This window comes from Prionailurus bengalensis, chromosome D1 (genome assembly GCF_016509475.1).
Source record: "Prionailurus bengalensis isolate Pbe53 chromosome D1, Fcat_Pben_1.1_paternal_pri, whole genome shotgun sequence".
In the NCBI taxonomy this organism is placed as follows: Eukaryota; Metazoa; Chordata; class Mammalia; order Carnivora; family Felidae; genus Prionailurus; species Prionailurus bengalensis.
In genome coordinates this window covers 12,241,438-12,261,131 of record NC_057346.1, presented here as the reverse complement: position 1 = coordinate 12,261,131, position 19,694 = coordinate 12,241,438, and the positions used below count along the sequence as shown (strand labels likewise).

Sequence of the window (19,694 nt, the reverse complement as noted above, 5' to 3'; positions counted from 1 at the left end):
CTGTTTTAGAGCACCGGGGTGAAGGGATGGGGCCTAGGAACCAAAGGAGGTAGATACACCGTAGGCAGGTAAGCCTAACTCCAAGTAGGTGCCTGCCCAAGAGTTATGCCAACAGGCTACCTTCCAGAACCCTGTAAGGATGTGAGCTCTGAAGATACCTGTTTCTTATAGCAGTTATAAGACAGTACCTGTTATCTCTCGTGCTAACTCCTAAACTTGCCTTCAGGTAGAAGTCACAGCCTTGGCCTAGTGTCTTAAAGGAAGCGTGAGAAGGGCCTGCCTTATATGGGGGAACCCAGGAGCAAAAGGGATGGCTGTTCTCTGACCCCAGAGGCGGTGGTGGCACCAGTGGACCCCAGCAGAGGACGGGGTCCCCAGAGAAGGTGGCTGTCGAGGAACAGGAGAAGCATGTTCCTGAGAGAGAAGAAAGCAGTGGAGCCCTAGGAAAGAAAGCCAATCACCGCAGACACTGCTCTGTTGGCGTGTGTTGAGTGTGGGCCGCCATGACTAGGATGCTTAAGGAAAATGAGGTCTTCTTTTCTAATCATGGGCAGTGAAGACTGGGTGTGCTGGTTGCTCGTCTTCGGACACACAAAGGAAGCACGGAGTAGGTGGTCAACCAGTTGTTCCTCCACTGACTGACTGTGCCCATCCCATCCTACATGAGCCGGAGAGCCCCTGCCGTTAGATTCAGCTCAGCACAGTGACCAGGCAGTTAGAACCAAGAAGTTAACTGCTTTATTTTCAATCACGGGAGTCATACAGATTTGCTCAGCTTCCGCCCCACCAGAGAGAAAAGCCCTTCGTTGTCGCACATGGTGGAAGAATACCTTCGAGAGATCACCTCAAACTGCTCAACTGAGAAGCCAGCCTCTCTCACGGCAGCTTCTATTGCCTCCCGGCCCAGGCAGAGGCTGGAGAACTTCTGCTCGCCGATCATGTAGTAGCTGCTCTTCAGGGCATCCACCACCACCAGGAAGCCCCCCGGCTTTAGCAGACTGCTGAGGTTCCGGAGGGCTGTGCAGTAGGCAGGGAGGTCTGGGCAGGCGGCATCCAGGCACAGCGTGCTGAGCAGGCAGTCGGCTAGGGGCAGGGGGACGCTGCCCAGTGGCCGGCTCTGGGTCACGTCGCACTTGAGCACCTGTGTGACCACACGCCTCAACTTCTCCTCCTTCTCCAGCTCCTTGATTCTGAAATACACAAACCAACAGATACCACTTGCTACCCTATACTCATGATAACCCCGGATCTCTGCAATCAGGGCTGAAAATGGCAGTATTGTCCCAAATGTTATATCCTTGGGGCCATCCCTGATGGGAAAATGGAGGAAGAAGAAAAATGAAGGATGTTTTGGCATATTAATGTGACTACGTTACCCTGTGCTGGATTAAATCTCTTTATAACGTGAGTAATAATATGGAAATGATAACAGAAGTACCTAGCTGCCCGCTTCGACCATGGACTGTCTCCAAGAAATTATTCTTCCTCCACTGCTTAGGATAGTGCCTGGCTCATTTATTACTGTTATTGTTATTATTATTATTATTATTATTATTACTTATTTATCTGTTTGTGTATTCATTATTACACTGGCCTCTTCTGCCAAACTGCAACATGGTGGTCATTCGACCGATACATATCAGGTAATAATGGCTTTAAAATGTGGAAACGGTATTTCTGCGTAGCTGCTGATCAGGCTGGGGCGTGGGGTCATCCACAGACATTTAGAGAAACTGTTGATAAGCACCAAACAACAGCGGCCAGGGCCCCTCTAGAAAGAAAAGAACCTCTGGTTGCCATTCTCCAGCCACAAAACATAATGCAGAGAGTGTGTTTTATGAAGGGGCTCATTTTCTTGGTAGCTTTGCTCAGAATACTTTCCTTTTCTGCAAAATCAGTGGGGTTTCCGGAGAGAAAACTAGTTCACGAAAGAGGCAGAGAAGGTGAGAGCTGGAGATGAAATAGAGTGTCTGGGATCCTTTCGGAATTTGTTAGGGGAGGCATGAAGGAAGAGGCGGACAGAGGATCCAAATTAAATAAACATGTAGAGTGCACAGGAGAAACTGGAGAAAAAAGAAAAGGAGAAAGAAGTAGCAGAAAATCAGAGGGGTAAAAGAAAAGCAAGAATGAGCGTTTAAAGTGCCCAGAAGGCCACAGAGCCCAAATAATAGGAGCGATGAGTGGGTATCTAGTGCTTTGAGGAAATTAATCAACAGAGCCCCAGGGGTGCAAATCTAGCCTTACATTCAGGAAACACACAGTCCATTTGCTGCAGGAGAAGACAGCCTCTTCTTGACGGAGACCACAGAGGAAGGCCCAACATCAGAGCAGGTGAGAGGGGGACGTACTTCGGGACCACTTCGGGTCACAAGGAAGTCAGTGGTTCAAATTAAACTTGGAGATTTACCTCCACATGGAAAGATCTGAGATAATATCAATTGGTTGTGGACCTCCTATTTAAATATTTAGTTAAAATCCTAAGCCCCATGCATATACTCAGCTATTTATAGACATCCTGTATGTCATAATTTTCCTAAGTTTAGCAATAAGCCTATGAAAAAAATTCTCAACATTTTTGGCCATCAGAAAAACGCACATCAAACCATGAGATAGCACTTCCCATCCACTAAGACAGCTGTACTAAAAAAACCAGAAGATAACAAGTGCTGACAAGGATGTGGGGAAACAGGAACCTCCACACACAGCTGGTGAGAATGCAAAATGGTCCAGCTCCTTTGGAGAAAGTTCTGGAAGTTCCTCAAAAGATGAACACAGAGCGTTGTGGATGATCATTGGATTAATTCTTTCTCCCCACCCCCTTCCGCCCTGTACTGGAATCCCCAAGAGGATAGGATCCGCTTCTCATTCGTTCCATCTTGGATCCCCATTGCCTGCCTCTTTCCTGCCACATCACAGAGGTTTTAAAAAAACAAATGTAAAATTAATGACTGAAAATGGGAGTTGGGGCCAGATGAAGTCAATTACACCAATATTTTTCAAACTGCAATTTGTCATTCATTCACGTATCATAAAGTTAATCAATAAATACGGGGCACCTGGGTGGATCAGTTGGCTAAGCATCTGACTTTGGCTCACATCATAATCTCCTGGCTCATGAGTTCGAGCCCCGCATCGGCTCTGTGCTGACAGCTCAGAGCCTGGGGCCTGCTTTGGATTCTGTGTCTCCCTCTCTCTCTGCCCCTCCCCCGCTCATGCTCTGTCTCTCAAAAATAAATAAAATTTAAAAAATTAAAATCTATCAGCAAACATTTGAAAAAATAATGGAGAATAAACCAGAAAACAAAATCCCTGATAGTAGTAATTCAATATAGTATTATTTTGTGAAGGTTTTTCATCATCACTTTGTTTGTAACAGCCAAAAGATGGAGACAACCTAAAAGCCCATCAACTTACGAAGGGATTAATTGTGGCATACCCACGCAGTAGAATAATACTCAATCGTAAAAAGGAATGAAGTGCTGATTCATGCTACAACGTGGGAGAACCTTGAAAACATTACACTAAGTGAAAGAAACCAGACACAAAAGGCCACCTATTGTGTGATTCCATTTACATGAAATGTCCAGAAAAGGCAAAGCTCTAGAGACCAAAAGCGGACCAGTGGTTTCCAGCAATTGAGAGGATCCAAGACGTGAGAATGACTGCCAGTAGGTACAGGGTTTGTTTGGGGAGTGATGACAATGTTCTAAAACTGGCGTAAAGATTGCACAACTACGTGAAGATACTAAGAACTATCATACTTTAGATGGGTGGGTCTTATGCCACTTTTATCTCAGAAAAGCTGTTATGCTAAAGAGAGAGAGAGAAGTAACATAGCAAGGTATTGGTTTGAGGGAAGTCCTGCCAGACAATAAGCTGGTCTACACAGGGAATAATTACCTCTGGTTGGGTCTACCTACTCCCCTATCAAGGGTAGAAATGGTAGTAGGGTAACCAGTTTGTCCCGGTTGGTCTGGACTTTCCCTGTTTTCCCACTGAAGATCCCATGTCCTGGGAACCCTTCTCAGTCCAGGCAAACGGGGAAGGTCAGTCATTCTAAAAGCAGGGAAATCCATTACAAAGCTGCCATTCAGCCTGATAGAACGGGGGTGGTGTGGCCGAACTTTTTAAGAAGAAAAGATAACAATTCAACCTTATGGAAGTCTGTGTGAAACACAGATTTGACTAGGTAAAATGAATCTAGAAGAGAAACATTCAAACCTATCTGCACATATGGATAGCCTGGGTGTATACAAAAAGCTGAAGAAGTGGCAATGTGGCAGGTTTGAATGTGTTTAGAGATGATCCTTCATATTCAGAACACCACGGGCATGTGTGTTTACGTGATTATGTCAGAAGCAGGTGGACCTCTGGGCCCTGTTGTCTATGAAGCTATTTGAAAGATACAAGTTACCACAGAATGAGTAACTGCCAGTCAATTTACGATGGAAATTGTTCCCAAACTGGAAGATACACTGTGAAGTCTAGAAAGCTCATGGAGAATGTGCCAATTTGAGAGGCAAGTTGGCTGGAAACGCCCACTGTTGTGGAGACCTGCTCGTCTTTGGGCATCGAGCAAACACAGTGAACTTGGCTGCCAAGATGGCCGTGTACAGATTACATCTCAGGGCTTCTCGGCACCAGGGAAATGGACTCGCCTGGAGACACAGGCAATTACCACTCAGCTTCACGTCCAGCTCCAGGGGTAAGGAATAAACACACACCAGAAAAGTGTTAGGCAGTTCTACAGGGAGCTAACAGCAGTGTGGCCATTTCTGTAGTTCCAAAGATCTACCCTTTCAAATGAATCACTATGCAAAAAAGGGCAGCTGTTTCTTCTGTAAATATGCGATCCACAGAAGCTAGGGAGAGAGGGGATAAAGAGTAGGACTCCTGGGAAGAGCGCTTTGTGAGAATGTATTCCTGCACTCCAAGAAATTACCTCGAGGTTTACAGAGGTTCCTCCTGCCCCATCTCTGCAAGGCAGGTGGCGGACCAAAGCCCCGGGATGAGATCTTTCGATGACACTCACCGCCTCCCCCAAGCCCCATACCCAGAGGTTCCAGCAGGCCCTCCTGAGGGAGAACCAGCAGAATGTATAAAGGATATAAAAAGCTTCACACACTTGGATATCAATATAAGAATTGTGTGAGCCAGGAATAATCATTGGTAAGCCTCTGGTACAGGCAATCGCTGACTCAGGTGAAAGACAGACATATCAGGAGGGAGAGGCTGGAAAACAAAATACATGCAGTCATTTGTTTGACTTTTTTGTTTTTTATAACCTCTTTGATGTGACAGGAAAGGGGCGGGCGATGGGGACCCAAGATAGAACAAATGAGAAATGGATCCTATCCTGTTGGGGATCCCAGGCTGGGGCAGAGGGGCGGTGGGGAGAAAGAACTTATTCAATGCTTATCCACAAAAATGACAAATTAATACTAGGAAGCGGAGGGCCGACAGAGGAATGTTGGGAGCTTGACTTGGTCTGGAGTATCAAGGAGATCTCCTCCAAAATGGAGTCAGGTAAGCAGAGGTGCAGGAGGTAAATAAATAAGACTTCACCAGGCCAAGGGGAGTAGGAAAGGGGAGATGTTCCAGCCAGGGGCAACAGCATGTGCAAAGGCCAGATGGTGGGAGGAAATATGGAAAGAAGGCTGATGAGGCTGGCCTCAGAAAACAAAGCACAGCGTGGTAGGAAGTGAGGCAACGGGGTTTAGCAGGTGCCAGACAAGACGAGGTTTTGGGGACCAGGTTAAGAACTTTGCTTTTTACCCTAAAAGCTGTGGGAAGTTACGAAATTGTGCCACCAGATCTACATTTGAAGGTGATCGCTTTGGGACGAGAGTGGAGGTGGAAGGCCACTTAGGAAGGAGAGGATGGTGTCTTGGACCAGGAAAATAGCCTGGAGAGAAAATATTGGAAAATATACACTCGTTTGAGAGAAACTCAGAAGTAAAATGGACAGAATTTGGGGCACTGGGGTGGCTCAGTCGGTTGAGCGTCCAAATCTTGACCTCAACTCAGGTCTTAATCTCAGGGTCTGAGTTCAAGCCTTGCTGGGCCCCGCACTGGGCGTGAGACCTACTGAAAAAAACAAAATGGACAGAACTTGGTGCTGATCATAGACCATGACTGAGAGGAAGAAGGCAAGAATGGCTTCCAGGCTCCTGGCTTCTTTAATTAATTATATGATGGCAACACCCAGGGCGGGAAGCATGCAGAAGCGGAGCAAACCTGGGAAGACTGTAGCTCTATTTTGGGCACTTTCAGACACATGAGTATAAATGTTTACAGTTTGAAGGAAATGGCCAGGTGACATTTCCTCAGTCTTCCCTGTTCATTTTCCCAGGGGAAGAATGCAGGGAGAACATCTAAGAGAAAGGGATGCTTTTAAAAGGGAGAAACTTTTCCTAGGGATCGCTGAAACGATCACCATGACCGTGGAGATGCCGATTCTGAGAAGGAACATCAATCTTTTACAAGACATGAAAATATAGATGCCAGTATTTCTCAAACTGTAAAATGCATACAACCCCCTGCAGATCTTATTAAAATGCAGATTCTGGTTCTGTAGGGAGGGAGCCAGGCCTGAGAGCCTGCATTCCTACTAGGCTCCCAGGCACTATGGAAACTGCTTAGCCTGAGGACCACAAGGCAGGCAATGTGCTCCAAGCTGTAGGGGCCAGGGGTTAATCCATGCCGTTTTTTTAAGATCTTTTAAGGTGAAACAGGCTTGAGTAGTCATTTCTACCTTAGCATTTGACTCTCTGACCTGCGAAGAGTCAATAATGCGAAGTCAGAATTTGGTACCGATGGCTTACAACTTTTCCGAAGGTTTTAAAGAGCAGAGGTATTCTAAAAGTATGAGTCACACTCCAAAGGCAGAGGACCAGGAGACAGCTCAAATTGTCTTCGGAAGCACTCAGCACAAGAAATAGCTTCAGATAAAGAGGAAATAATCTCAAAGGAAATAGGTTGTGAGCTGATAGAGGTACTTGAAGATGCAAGAAAGACATACGTTGAATGGGATCGCTATCATTCTCAAAATAGTTGAAGCCACAGGATCTGGCACAAGGATAAGAGCAAGAATGCAGAATTTTCCTGCCAAAAATATAGTTCCTTCCTCTAACAGCGACTGGGAAGGGACACTTTCTCAAGAGCCAATTGTTAGGAGCTGACGATTCTGGCAGGAGATAAGCAATGCTTTTAGTATCCTGCTAGATTTTAAGGGTTCACTTCTGAATGAGATGGAAAGGCTTATGATAGCTAGGGAAATTGAGAAGAAAGTTTTAAAAGCCTTCTTGACATATGATTTGGACTTCGGAAAGGTGTATTGTCTGACTGACTGAAAACTCTTTTATAAACTTTCCCTGAAATTCTATAAATCCTGGGAAATTCCGTATTTATTGAATAATTTGGAAATATTGTCCAAATCCTCAGAGCTATGGGTTAGTTGTTTTTTTTTTTTTTCTAGTTAGTACCAGTTCATTCTGTGGAATCACAAAGTCGATAGAAAAAAAAAAAAAGAAGTTGGAAATTACATTTATTTTGAAGAATGTATCTTTAGTTTGAAGACTATCGCTAGCATAAAATTCTAAGTAAGGAGTTTCTAGGATTAAAATGGCATTTGAAAGTAGTCTCTCTCAGCTTCTTGCCAGGAAAAAATAGGGAAATATTTAGCAACATTAAACAGTTTTGTGTTGTTGTTCACTTATAAAGGCTACACAAATATATTCCCGACACACACAGACTTAGAAAATGTCACTTACGTGTTCTTCTCGAAAACACTATTTGAAGACCTATTCTACAGACTAAAAGATGCATCAGAATTAAAAACTTAAAAACTAGAAAAATCACATTAAATGAACATAAAATAAAACTAAATGTTCATATAACTGCAAATATGATTACAGACTGATAGCAAATATCCAAATTGATCCTTGAAGGAAATATGAAAATAAGACTTTAGGGGTGCCTGGGTGGCTCAGTTGGTTAAGCATCTGACGTTGGCGGAGGTCATGATCTCATGGCTCATGGGTTCAATCCCTACATTGCTCTGTGCTGACAGCTCGGAGCCTGGAGCCTGCTTTGGATTCTGTGTCTCCCTCTCGCTCTGCCCCTCCCCTGCTCTCTCTCGCTTTCTCTCTCTCAAAAATAAACATTAAAAAAATTTTTTTTAAAATAAAATAATGCTTTAAATTACTATATTGGGATTTAAAATCGCCAATTTTAACAACAAACACTGGGGAGATAGATGCCAGAAGGACTTTGGGTATCAAAAAATGTTAAATTCCTCATATAATGAGGAACAAAAAAAAATTACTGATTCTTACCTGGCCTTAAGAAGCTGAATTTGTTTCCAGAAGACCTGCATTTTAAGAGATACTAAAAAAAAGTTCTTCAGGTGAAGGGAAATGATGCCAGATAGAAGCCTAGATCTGTAGAAAGAAATGAGGAAGGCTATGCAGACAGATATGTGGATAAACATCAAAGACTTTCTATACGTTTGTTTAAAATACTACTGACTAGTGTGCATATACTTAAACTACTGAACTGTCTACTTAAAAATAGTTCAGGGGTGCCTGGGTGACTTAGTCAGCTAAGCATCCGACTTTGGCTCAGGTCATGATCTTGTGGTTCGTGAGTTTGAGCCCTGCACAGGGCTCTCTGTTGTCAGTGCAGGGCCCACTTTGGATCCTCTGTCTCCCTCTCTCTCTACCTCTCCTCTGCTCACAAGCCTGTGTTATCTCTCTGTCTCTCCCTCTCTCTCTCTCTCTCTCTCTCTCTGTCAAAAATAATAAATAAACATTTAAAAAATAGTTCAGATGCTAAATTTTATGGTATGTGTTTAACCACAATAAAAAGTAAAATAAAATAAAATAAAATAAAATAAAATAAATAAAAGCACTACTGACTTTTTAAAGCAAAAATAGTAACAAAGTATCATAGCATTATCCTAGAAATAAAGTAAAATCTAGGACTAGTGCAGGAGCAAGAGTGGATGTAGGAATTACACTGTGGTAATGTCTTACATGGCTCGTGAGGTAAAATGTTAAAAATATAGGGGCGCCTGGGTGGCTCAGTCGATTAAGCGTCTAGTTTCAGCTCAGGTCATGATCTCACTGGTTAGTGAGTTCGAGCCCCGTGTGGGACTCTGTGATGACAGCTCAGAGCCTGGAGCCTGCTTCCGATTCTGTGTCTCCCTCTCTCTCTGCCCCTCCGCTGCTTGTGCTCTGTCTCTCTGTCTCAAAAATAAACAAACATAGGGGCGCCTGGGTGGCGCAGTCGGTTAAGTGTCCGACTTCAGCCAGGTCACGATCTCGCGGTCCGGGAGTTCGAGCCCCACGTCGGGCTCTGGGCTGATGGCTCAGAGCCTGGAGCCTGTTTCCGATTCTGTGTCTCCCTCTCTCTCTGCCCCTCCCCGGTTCATGCTCTGTCTCTCTCTGTCCCAAAAATAAATAAACGTTGAAAAAAAATTTAAAAAAAAATAAACAAACATTAAAAAGTTTTATAAAAAATTAAAAAATATGTACTGTAATTTCTGGAAAAATTACACATGCACACACACGCATACACTCACACAAAACACAAAACAGGTCAACAGAAAAAAAGCCAATAATAGAAGATAAAAAGGAATACTAAAAATGTTCATATTTATACTAACTGGAATACCAAGCATTATTCCATTCACCAAGGAGAAGCAGGAACAAAGGCACAAATGAATAACAAAACAGATGGGACAAATAAAAAATACATACCAGGATGTTTGACTGAGACTCAACCATACAATACCAGTAATTACCTTAAATGTAAGTGAAATAAAGAATCCAGCTAAAGGACAGAAATCATCACACTGGGTTGAAAAGCAGGGCCTACTACATACTACTGGCAAGAAAAACATTTTAAGTATAAAAACACAGACAGATTGAAAATAAAAGGGTGGAAAAGACATACCATGTCTATTAGTTATCTATTGCTGCATTATAAATTACCCCAAAACATAGCAATTTAAAAAGACAAACATTTATCTCACAGTTTCTGTGGGTCGGATATCTTGGTACCAATTAGCTGAGTACCTTATGAGGCAGAGTGTTGGCTATGTCTTCAGTCTCACCTGAAGGTTTGACTGGGGGAAAATTTGCTTCCAACTCCCTCCAGACAAGCGAGTGAGAGGGAACACCCAATAAGGAAGCCATGGTCTTTTGGTAACCTAATCTCTCAGAATTGATATGCCAATACTCTGTTAGATTATACTTGTAAGCATCTAGTCACTAAATCCGATGGACACCCAAGGGAAAGCAATTAAAGAAGAGATGAATATTTGAGGTGAAGATTACTGGGGACCCTCTTAGAGGCTAACACTCCATGCAAACACCAAGCATAAGAAGGCTAATGTGGTCATATTAATATCGGAGTAGACTTCAAGACAAAGTGTATTACTGACAGTAAAGGGAGATATTTCTTAATGACAAAATGATCAATAAATCATGAAGAAATAACAATCCTAAAAATATATGCAGATAGAGTACAAAACTTCAAGCTATGTGAAGCAAATGTTAACATAATGATGGGGAACAAGAGATAAACCCACAATCATAGTTTGAGATTTTTAATACCTTTCTCTCAGTAATTGATAAACAAAAAATCCTGTAGAAAAATCTGAAAAATACTATTGATCTACCTGACCTCATTGATATTTATGAAACTGTAACTTACAACAGGATGATATACATTCTTTTTAGTGTAGAAAGCACATAGATTATTCACCAAAATAGACCCCATGCTGACCATAAAATAAATCCCTGACTACAACAAAATTTAAGTAGAAGCCAATAACAATATCTAGAAAATCTTGAAATTTTTGGAAATTAAGCAACACAATTCTAAATAACTCATGGTCAAAGAAGAAATCACAAAGGAAATCAGAAAATATGCCAAAGTGGATAATAATAAAAATATGACATATCACAAATCATGAGCAGCAACTAGAACAATCCTGAAGGAAATTTAGAGCTTTAAATGGCTACGTTAGAAGAAAGAAATATGTGAAATCAGTGATCTAAGCTTCTATCTTAAGAAGCAGGAAAAAGAGGAGTATATAAAAACTAAAGTAAATGGAAGAGAGAAAATAAGGGAAAAAAAGAGAAGAAATCAACACGACTGAAAATGGAAGGACAATAGAAAAAAATCAACAAAACCAAAAGTTGGTTCTTTGAAAAGATTAATAACATCAATCAATCTCTAGCAAGATTGATCAAGGTATTTTTTAAAAGACAAATTGCCAATATCAAGAATGAAAGAAGGAAGATCATGGTAGATCCTACAGACATTAAAAGAGTAATAAAGACGGGCGCTTGGCTGGTTTAACACCTCAATTTAGGCTCAGGTCATGATCTCACTGGTTGGTGACTTCAAGCCTTGTGTTGGGCTTTGTGCTGATAGCTCAGAGCCTGGAGCCTGCTTCACATTTTGTGTCTCCCTCTCTCTGTGCCCCTCCCCCACTTGCACTCTGTGTGTGTGTGTGTGTGTGTGTGTGTGTGTGTCTCAAAAACATCCTCTCTCTCTCTCTCTCAAAAATAAACATCAAGAAAATTTTAAGAGTAATAAAGACATATTGTTAAAAAACTTATGACAAGGGGCGCCTGGGTGGCTCAGTCGGTTGAGCGGCCGACTTTGGTTCAGGTCATAATCTCGCGGTGCGTGAGTTCGAGCCCCGCGACGGGCTCTGTGCTGACCGCTCGGAGCCTGGAGCCTGCTTCAGTTTCTGTGTCTCCCTCTCTCTCTGACCCTCCCCTGTTCATGCTCTGTCTCTCTCTGTCTCAAAAATAAATAAACGTTAAAAAAAATTAAAAAAAAACACTTATGACAATAAAATTGACAACCAAGATGAATAGGATAAATTCCTTGAAAGATACTATTTATCAAAACAGACAAAGAAGAAATGGAAAATCCAAATAGCCAGTGAAAAACATTATTGTTAATTTTAAAAACATCATACACATGAAACAACCCTTCAGGTACAGGTAGCTTTGCTAGTGAATTCTATCAATCATTTAAGGAAGTAATAATAGTAATTATACACAAACTCCTTCAAAAAATAGAGGAGGAAGAAATATCCTCAACTTACATGAATCCAGCATCATGCTGATATCAAAATCTGCCAGGCATATTTCTAGAAAAGAATATTATGGCTCAATATCGATCATATTTGTAGATGCAAAAATCCCTACCAAAATATTAGCAAATCACATCCAGTCATACCTAAAAAAGATACTACCTCATGACCAATGGGTGTATTCCAGTTAGATTTAAACAGTCAAAAATCTTCCAGTATAATTCACATTTTCGGCATAAAGAAGAAAAGTCATATGGCCATCTCAATGAATTCCGAAAAAAATTGACAAAGTTCAACATTTGAGTTAAAACTCCCAAGAAATTAAAATGTAAAGAAATTTAGTCAGATAAAGAATATCTGAAAAATCTAATATTATACTTAATGTGGACACTAAAATTGGACATTTTTCCTTATGATATGCAAAAAGGTACATAGGTCGACTTCCAACCTGTCTATTCAATATTGTTTTGGAAGTCCTAGCCAGTGTAGTAGACCAGAAAAATAAATAAAAGGCATAGAGCTGGAAAAGAAGTCAAACTATTTTTATTTGCAGATGATATAAGAGTATACACAGAAAAGACTAAACTTAATTAATGAAGTCAGCAGGACTGCAGGACACAAGGTCAGTATATAAAATGCAATTGTACTTCAATATACTAGAAAATTTTTATATTTTATATTTTTTCACAAGGAATATCATTTAATTACTGTAATCACAAAATCGTAATTTTTGCATCTACAGAAATGCGTAAGGGGACATTAATCAGTGAATTGATAATTCACTTCATAAAGAAGGCAAACATACTACAGAATGTATTGTAAAGAAAAAATGATTGTAAAATTCTCTGGCCTTGCAGTGCACTTTTTAGTGCAAGTATTTAAGACACAATAGTGTTCAATTAAGCAAAGTATATACTGGCAAATTAACAATAACATTAAAAAAACATAAAACAAGATTTTTTTTAATGCTGAGTTATTTATTTTGAAAGAGAGAGAGGAGAGAGCATGTGCATGCAAGCTGGGGAGGTGTAGAGAGAGAGAACCAAGAGGGCTCCACGCTGTCAACACGGAACCCAATGTGGGGCTGGAACCCAGGAACAATGAGATCTTGACCTGAGCTGAAATTAAGAGTTGGGCACTCAAATGACTGAGCTATACAGGTGCCCAAAACACAGGAAATTTTTAACAAAATATATATAGAGTATGAGAACTACAAAACATTACTGAAACTAAAGAAGTCCTAATAAATAGGGGCGCCTGTGTGGCTCATTCGGTTGGGCGGCCGACTTCGGCTCAAGTCATGATCTTATGGTTTGTGAGTTTGAGCCCCGTGTCAGGCTCTGTGCTCACAGCTCAGAGCCTGGAGCCTGCTTCAGATTCTGTGTTCCCCCTACCGCTGCCCGTCCCCCACTCGTGCTCTGTCTCACTCTGTCTCTCAAAAATAGATAAATAAAGTGATAAACCATGTTTATGGACTGCAGATTCCTTATGTCCATTCTCCTAAAGTGAAATGTAAGTTCAAAGATCACAATCAAAATCTCAGCAGCCTTTTTGGAAGAGATTGACAAGTTTATTCTAAAATTTATATCAAAATGTAATGGCACTAAAAATGCTTTTGCACAGTAAAGGAAATCCTCAACCAGACACCAAGGCAGACTACTGAATGGGAGAAGTTATTTGCAAATGATATATCTGTTAAGGGGTTAATATCCAAAATGTATAAAGAACTTATACAACCTGACACCAAAGAAAAAAATAATCCAGTTAAAATGGGCAGAGGACCTGAATAGATATTTTTCCTAAGCAGATATACAAATGGCCAAAAGACACATGAAAAGATGCTCAACATCACTCATCATCAGGGAAATGCAAATCAAAACCACAACGAGATATCACCTCACACCTGTCAGAACAGCTAAAATAAAAAATATAAGTAATAACAAGCGTTGGTGAGAATGTGGAGAAAAGGAACCCTCATGCATTGTTGGTGCAGCCACTGTGGAAAACAGTATGGAGGTACCTCTAAAAAATTAAAAATAGAATCACCATAGGATCCATTAATTCTACTACTGAGTATTTATCCAAAGAAAACAAAAACACTAATTTGAAAAGATGCACACATCCCCATGTTTATTGCAGCATTATTTACAATAGCCAAGAAATAGAAGCAACCCAAGTATCCATCCATAGATGAACAGGTAATGACATGTGGGGTGTGTGTGTGTGTGTGTGTGTGTGTGTGTGTATCCAATAGAATATCACTCAGCCATAAAAAATGAGATCACCTTGCCATTTCCAACAACATGGATGGACCCAGAAGGTATAATGCTAGGTGAAATAAGTCAGACAGAGAAAGACAAATACCATAACAATTCCATATTTTTAAAATTCCACCATATGTGGAACTTAAGAAACAAAACAAAGAAAAAAGAAGACAAATAAAAGAAATAGACTCTTAAATACAGAGAACAAACTAGTGGTTGTCAGGACAGTGGCGGGAGAGGGGTAGGGGAAAAAGGTGAGGGGGATTAAGAGTACGCTTATCATGATGAGCACCAAGTAACTGAATCACTATATTGTGCACCTGAAATTAACATAAGACTGTATGTTAATTATACTTCAGTTAAATATATATATTATACAAATATATACAAAAATTGCCAAAATAATTTTAAAAAATAAGTTAGAGGATTTATACCCTCTGATTTCAATACTTACTTTCCCTGGTAAAAAGGATAAAAGACCCAGTGGAAGTTTAGTGACTCTACATGCAGCAAAAACATTAACTGGGAAACACAATAGAAAACTCCCAGTTCATTTATATCACTATAGTCTAAGGAATTGTATAATCAGTGAATCACCTTGATAACTTATATCCGACAATCCACACTATCAGTTGGTGTAGTAACAATATGTAAGAAAACAAAGTATAGAATATTCCTACTAAGCTTGAATTCAGCACAGCATTAAAAAAATGAAAGGATTAAAGAAGTAGAAGCAGACTATAGAGTTAGTTTCAGAAGAGAGCCTGATTCAGGAATAAATAAATTTGGTAGAGTGAAGAGGAAGAAAATTTAAGCGCACATATAGAAACATGAGTTGACCATAACTCCAGAGGAAGAGTATGGAGGTAGGCATACCCCTGGGGACATGTTAAGACCACATGATTTTAAATTTATCCCTGGAATTCCAGAATATTACTTCACTCCTATTTCTCAAGTTCAGAAACTTCGGAGTCATACCTGATACTTACCTCTCATCATTCCCCATGACCAATCATTACCAATTCTTATCCATTCTGTCTCAAAAATTCATCTTAAAATCATCTTCCTCTCTCCATCACCAACCAATCCATTAGTCCAAGTCATCATCATCTCTTACCTGGATTAAAGTGTCTCCTTTCTGCATTTCTCATTCTCCTCTAAACACAGCCATTCTCCACACAACAGCCAGAGATCTTTGTAAATATAAATGGGGTCACATCACTTTCCGGGTTACACTTCTAATGCCTTCTCATCACACTTGAAGTACAGGATCTTTAGCCTGCCCTCAAAGCCCTAAGTGATCTGACACGTGCCTGCCTTCTCTGATATAAGGTCTAGGAGACACAGGACTTCCTCCATCTTGCCCACCAGTCTATCCCAGTAGCTAGAACTGTGTGGCACATCCTATATGCCCAATATGGGTTCACTGAATGAACAAACACTAGTTCCTTTAACCAAGAACCAAAAAGTGTTAGCATCTGTTTCTTGAGGGAGATTGTCTTGCTGGGAAATCAGAGCCCTTTCCTGACCAAAGAATGGGATATGTTAATTAAAAATACATGTGCTTTCCCACTGTGAATGAAAAGCCAAGAACAGGAAGGACAGAGGATGATGTGCTGTGCAACACACAAAGTGTGCAGTACATGAGCAAGGGTGGGGGTGCAAATACAGGAAGAAGTGGATTGGGGAAGGAAGGGAGTTATGTAAAAATTAAATCATGGGCAAGAAGGTGTGGAAAGACAAGGGGAAATGCACAAAAACATACAGTAAGAGCAGGAGGAAAAAAAGAAATGTAAAGATAACTGAGCATATAAGAAGTAGTGGACAGGTCTAGTAGGATCCTGGGAGGAATACTGAAGTGGTCTTTTTAGACAGTTTGCGAAGAAGCCTGTGAGGCTTCAGCAACATGCTTATAACAGCAAACAGTCAGGTGGGCGGGACAGCGGAACTGGGCTGAGCCACTGCAGGACCATTGCCAGAGGACGGAGGTACATCAGGACAAGGGAAAGACAAAATGAAATGCAGACCTCACCCTTCTGGCTAGTAAGCCATTGACAATTTCTCATGTGGAGAGAAATTAATCATTTAAATAAGACTTGTCCACATAAACTGACTTGCAGACAGAGTCGGCTAAGAGGTTGATCATTAGTCGTGAGTATGTAAAGCTCTGATTTTTGTGGATGGAGAGGAACACATTCTTTTCAGATACTTCCTTTATGCTGCTAATCCCAGTTTAAAAACCGAGGCAGCTTTTAGTTGTCTCTGGTGGTGTCAGCATTAGCCACCCTCACAGCAGATCCCTAAGCACTTGGGTAGTTAGCAGCAGGATGGCACTGGGGAACACCCAAAAGCTGCTGGTTGAGGAGACAGTTTCCCCTCTTTGTTGAACTTGGATAAATGTCGTTGTCTCATGGTACCTGACCTGCATGCTCTGCCCCCACACTGGTCTGGGAAGATTTTGTCTCCTCTTGGCTCAGTGGCCATTTCTTGATTTCTCTTCTGTGCCTTCTGCTGTTCTGGTGGGCACGCGTGCACACGCACACGTCCCTCTATCTCGTTCTCTCTACCTCTTCTTCTCCATCTGGATTTCTCTTTGGCCTCTCCCTGTTCCCTTTGCTTTTTAACTTGGGCTCTAAAGATAATTCTTGGTTCAGAAAACTGAACTGTCACTCAAGGACCGTCAGAAAGCCCGGAAGCAGACCCTGGTTTCTCTACCTGTTCCCTTCGAGCTCGCACACGTAGGTTACCACTGGGGACCAGTCAAAGGCCCCTGGTTCCTTCTTTAGCCATTTCTGCAGCTCCTGCAGGTTCTGCTCAGTGTAGTCGGTGACAATGATCTCCTTGAAGGATTCACAAGCAGAGAGGAGCTGGTAGATGGTAGGGCCAGAGCCAATGTCGATCAGGAGGTCCCCCTTCACACCATCTGGTTTAGAGAAGGGAACAAGGAAAGGGGATGAGGCCTCATATGACAGTGGACAGAGCCGGTATGCACTGTTTTCACTGGGACTGTGCTAGAAAGTCGCAAAGACAGACCATCTCTCTACTCACTCCTCTTCCCTCAAAGATTTTTTTTTTTTTTCATGATTGCATTTTCCATTATCCAATCCAAGCTGGAAGCATGTCGCTGGAATATTTTTAGGTGTAGGAGAAGAAAAGATTGACATCTGATGTACAGACCTTTAATCCAGATAGACTGCTACACAGAGAATATAAAAACTATTAAGAAATACTTGGGGAAAGTTAAAATTTTGTTTTTGGTTTTGACTTTGGTTTTGGGGAGAAGGGAGTTGAAAGTTCAATTAAAATAAAATTGACTTTTCATGTCTCTCTCTAAAAAGCATCCAATTCTTCACGTATTGGGAGGTCTTTATCTCATGCACATGTGCAACATTCCTTTGAGTGAGGAACAGAATAAGTATTAGAATCTCCATTTCTTAAGTGGCCCATCATGGTTCAATGGCTGGCTCTGGTCACCTAGAGAATTGATGTAGAATCAAGGACAGAACGCCTGTCTTTTGGTTTCCATTTGGCACAACCAAATGAGACAACACATAAAAAAGCACTTTGTAAATGGTAAGCTATCCCTATCAACATTCGTTTTCATCCTTGTTAAATAAATGAGTGATGCCAAAAGGGCTGTCACATTGCAATGTCTAGACACCAACCCAGCAGTGCCCTGAGATTCTATTTATATGACTCACATTTCAGTGGGGAGACATAGGGATAACACACACACTTACCGAGGCAGAATATCTTGAAAAGATTTTTCAGAAGATGCCTAAGAATCTCATTTTCTGCAGAGTGTCTTGACTCAAAGTTGTAATATTTTTCTAGGTAATCCCGAGGGTTAAAATGTCTCAGATAAGTGTCCTTGGAGGTGAAGGTCGATTCCATTGTGTTTTGCTCCTGTGTCCACTCTGGCTCTCTCTTTCTCCCTCTCCTCCAGGACTCAGGGACTCACCCTGCAGAAGTTGTCTTTTTAAGTCTCAGGCTTCAATCCTTCTGTTAGTCCAACCTACCCCTTAGAGACTGTTATTTGGTTAAACACTAACTGGCAGAAACATCCAAGAATGTTCTGGCTGTTCTGGGAAGTGATGAAATTTTTGGGTAAGGGAACCTAGGAGAAGTGGGTGTGGGAAGGGGAGGGCCATGAGCTGTATGCAATTCTCGGCCAAGGGGTGAAGTTCAACTGCAGGAGAAAGCATCTGGGCTCATCGGGGAAATCATTTGACTCAGAGAAGAACCACTAAGGCTAGAGAGGTGTGTCATGTCCCCAGAGCACCATCAGTTCTTCTTGTAATGATTTTCCCAAAAAAGAGCCACAAAGAATGGTTTGAATTAAACAGTCTTAAAGAAAGCAAAGAGGGGAAAGAGAAGGATTAGGAAATGTCTTTAAGGGCTAAGAAATGTTGGCTAAAGAAGGTATCTCAGAGGAAATTTGGAAAGAGGGTAAAAGTAATTTTAAAAATGGGATGAGGCTTCCTCCAATGTCTAGGCAAGCCACAATCCTGTGATCCTCTCCTCATGCTCTCACATCCCTCCCTCCCCTCCCTGTACATCTGCAGAGTCCCAAAGCTACCAGTTTTCAGCAGCTGGCAACTACTTCCTCCCTAAGCCTCCCCACTCATTTCAATCCATTGAAATCCTGATGGTTCTTTCAAAGTGAAATGAAATGTATAAGAATGCCTTATATTTCCTTTTCTGAAGCTCGCATTGCCCTTAGAATTCTCTCACCCAGCCAAGCCCTTGATTTTGTCATGTCATGTATTTGTTCCTGGTTTTGTCTGTGTCAATCCTTCTCCCAAAACTAATTTTTTACATGAATGATACACTAAGCTACCAGCTCCTTTAGATCAAGGACTATGGTTCAGTTCTCTTTGTGGTCCTCTGCCTATCACATCTACATAGTAGGTTTCAAAACACTGGTTGATGAGTTGACTCTTATCATGTTGCAGCAAATGCAATCTCAATGAGTGCCCTATATTCCATGAGTGATGACTTAGTAAGGGACCATCTGGCTACAAAGCAGAGAAACTCACTCAAAGAAGCTCAAGGAAGAAAGGAATTATTAATAGAATATAATGGAAACACACTGGGGCACCTGTGTGGCTCAGTCAGTTAAGCGTCTGACTCAAGTCGCGACTCAAGTCGCGATCTCATGGTTCATGAGTTCGAGCCCCACGTCAGGCTCTGTGCTGACAGCTGAGAACCTGGAGTCTGCTTCAGGTTCTGTGTCCCCATCTCTCCCTGCCCCTCCCTTGCTTGCACTCTGTCTCTCTCACTCTCTCTCAAAAATAAACATTAAAAAAAAA

The 19,694-nt window shown here is 41.5% G+C and overlaps 1 protein-coding gene across 1 annotated transcript; it reads right to left on the bottom strand.

Moving 5' to 3' along the window:
• Positions 1–715: 715 nt before the first annotated feature.
• Positions 716–18,470, bottom strand: LOC122482985 (nicotinamide N-methyltransferase). Its single transcript, XM_043579390.1, has 3 exons — positions 18,123–18,470; positions 17,098–17,305; positions 716–1,190 (listed from the first exon to the last, which is right to left on the bottom strand). Exons 1-3 carry the CDS (start codon positions 18,274–18,276, stop codon positions 758–760), a joined length of 795 nt encoding a protein of 264 aa, XP_043435325.1. The 5' UTR covers positions 18,277–18,470; the 3' UTR covers positions 716–757.
• Positions 18,471–19,694: the final 1,224 nt, after the last annotated feature.

Bases quoted from the DNA above. Each gene is read 5' to 3' on its own strand.
- LOC122482985 (XM_043579390.1), bottom strand. From the start codon at position 18,276: ATGGAATCGACCTTCACCTCCAAGGACACTTATCTGAGACATTTTAAC. The intron at 17,306-18,122 runs GTAAGTGTGTGT...TCTCTAAACCAG, and splicing joins TTTCAAGATATTCTGCCTCG to ATGGTGTGAAGGGGGACCTC. The intron at 1,191-17,097 runs GTAGAGAAACCA...TGTGTATTTCAG, and splicing joins TGCGAGCTCGAAGGGAACAG to AATCAAGGAGCTGGAGAAGG.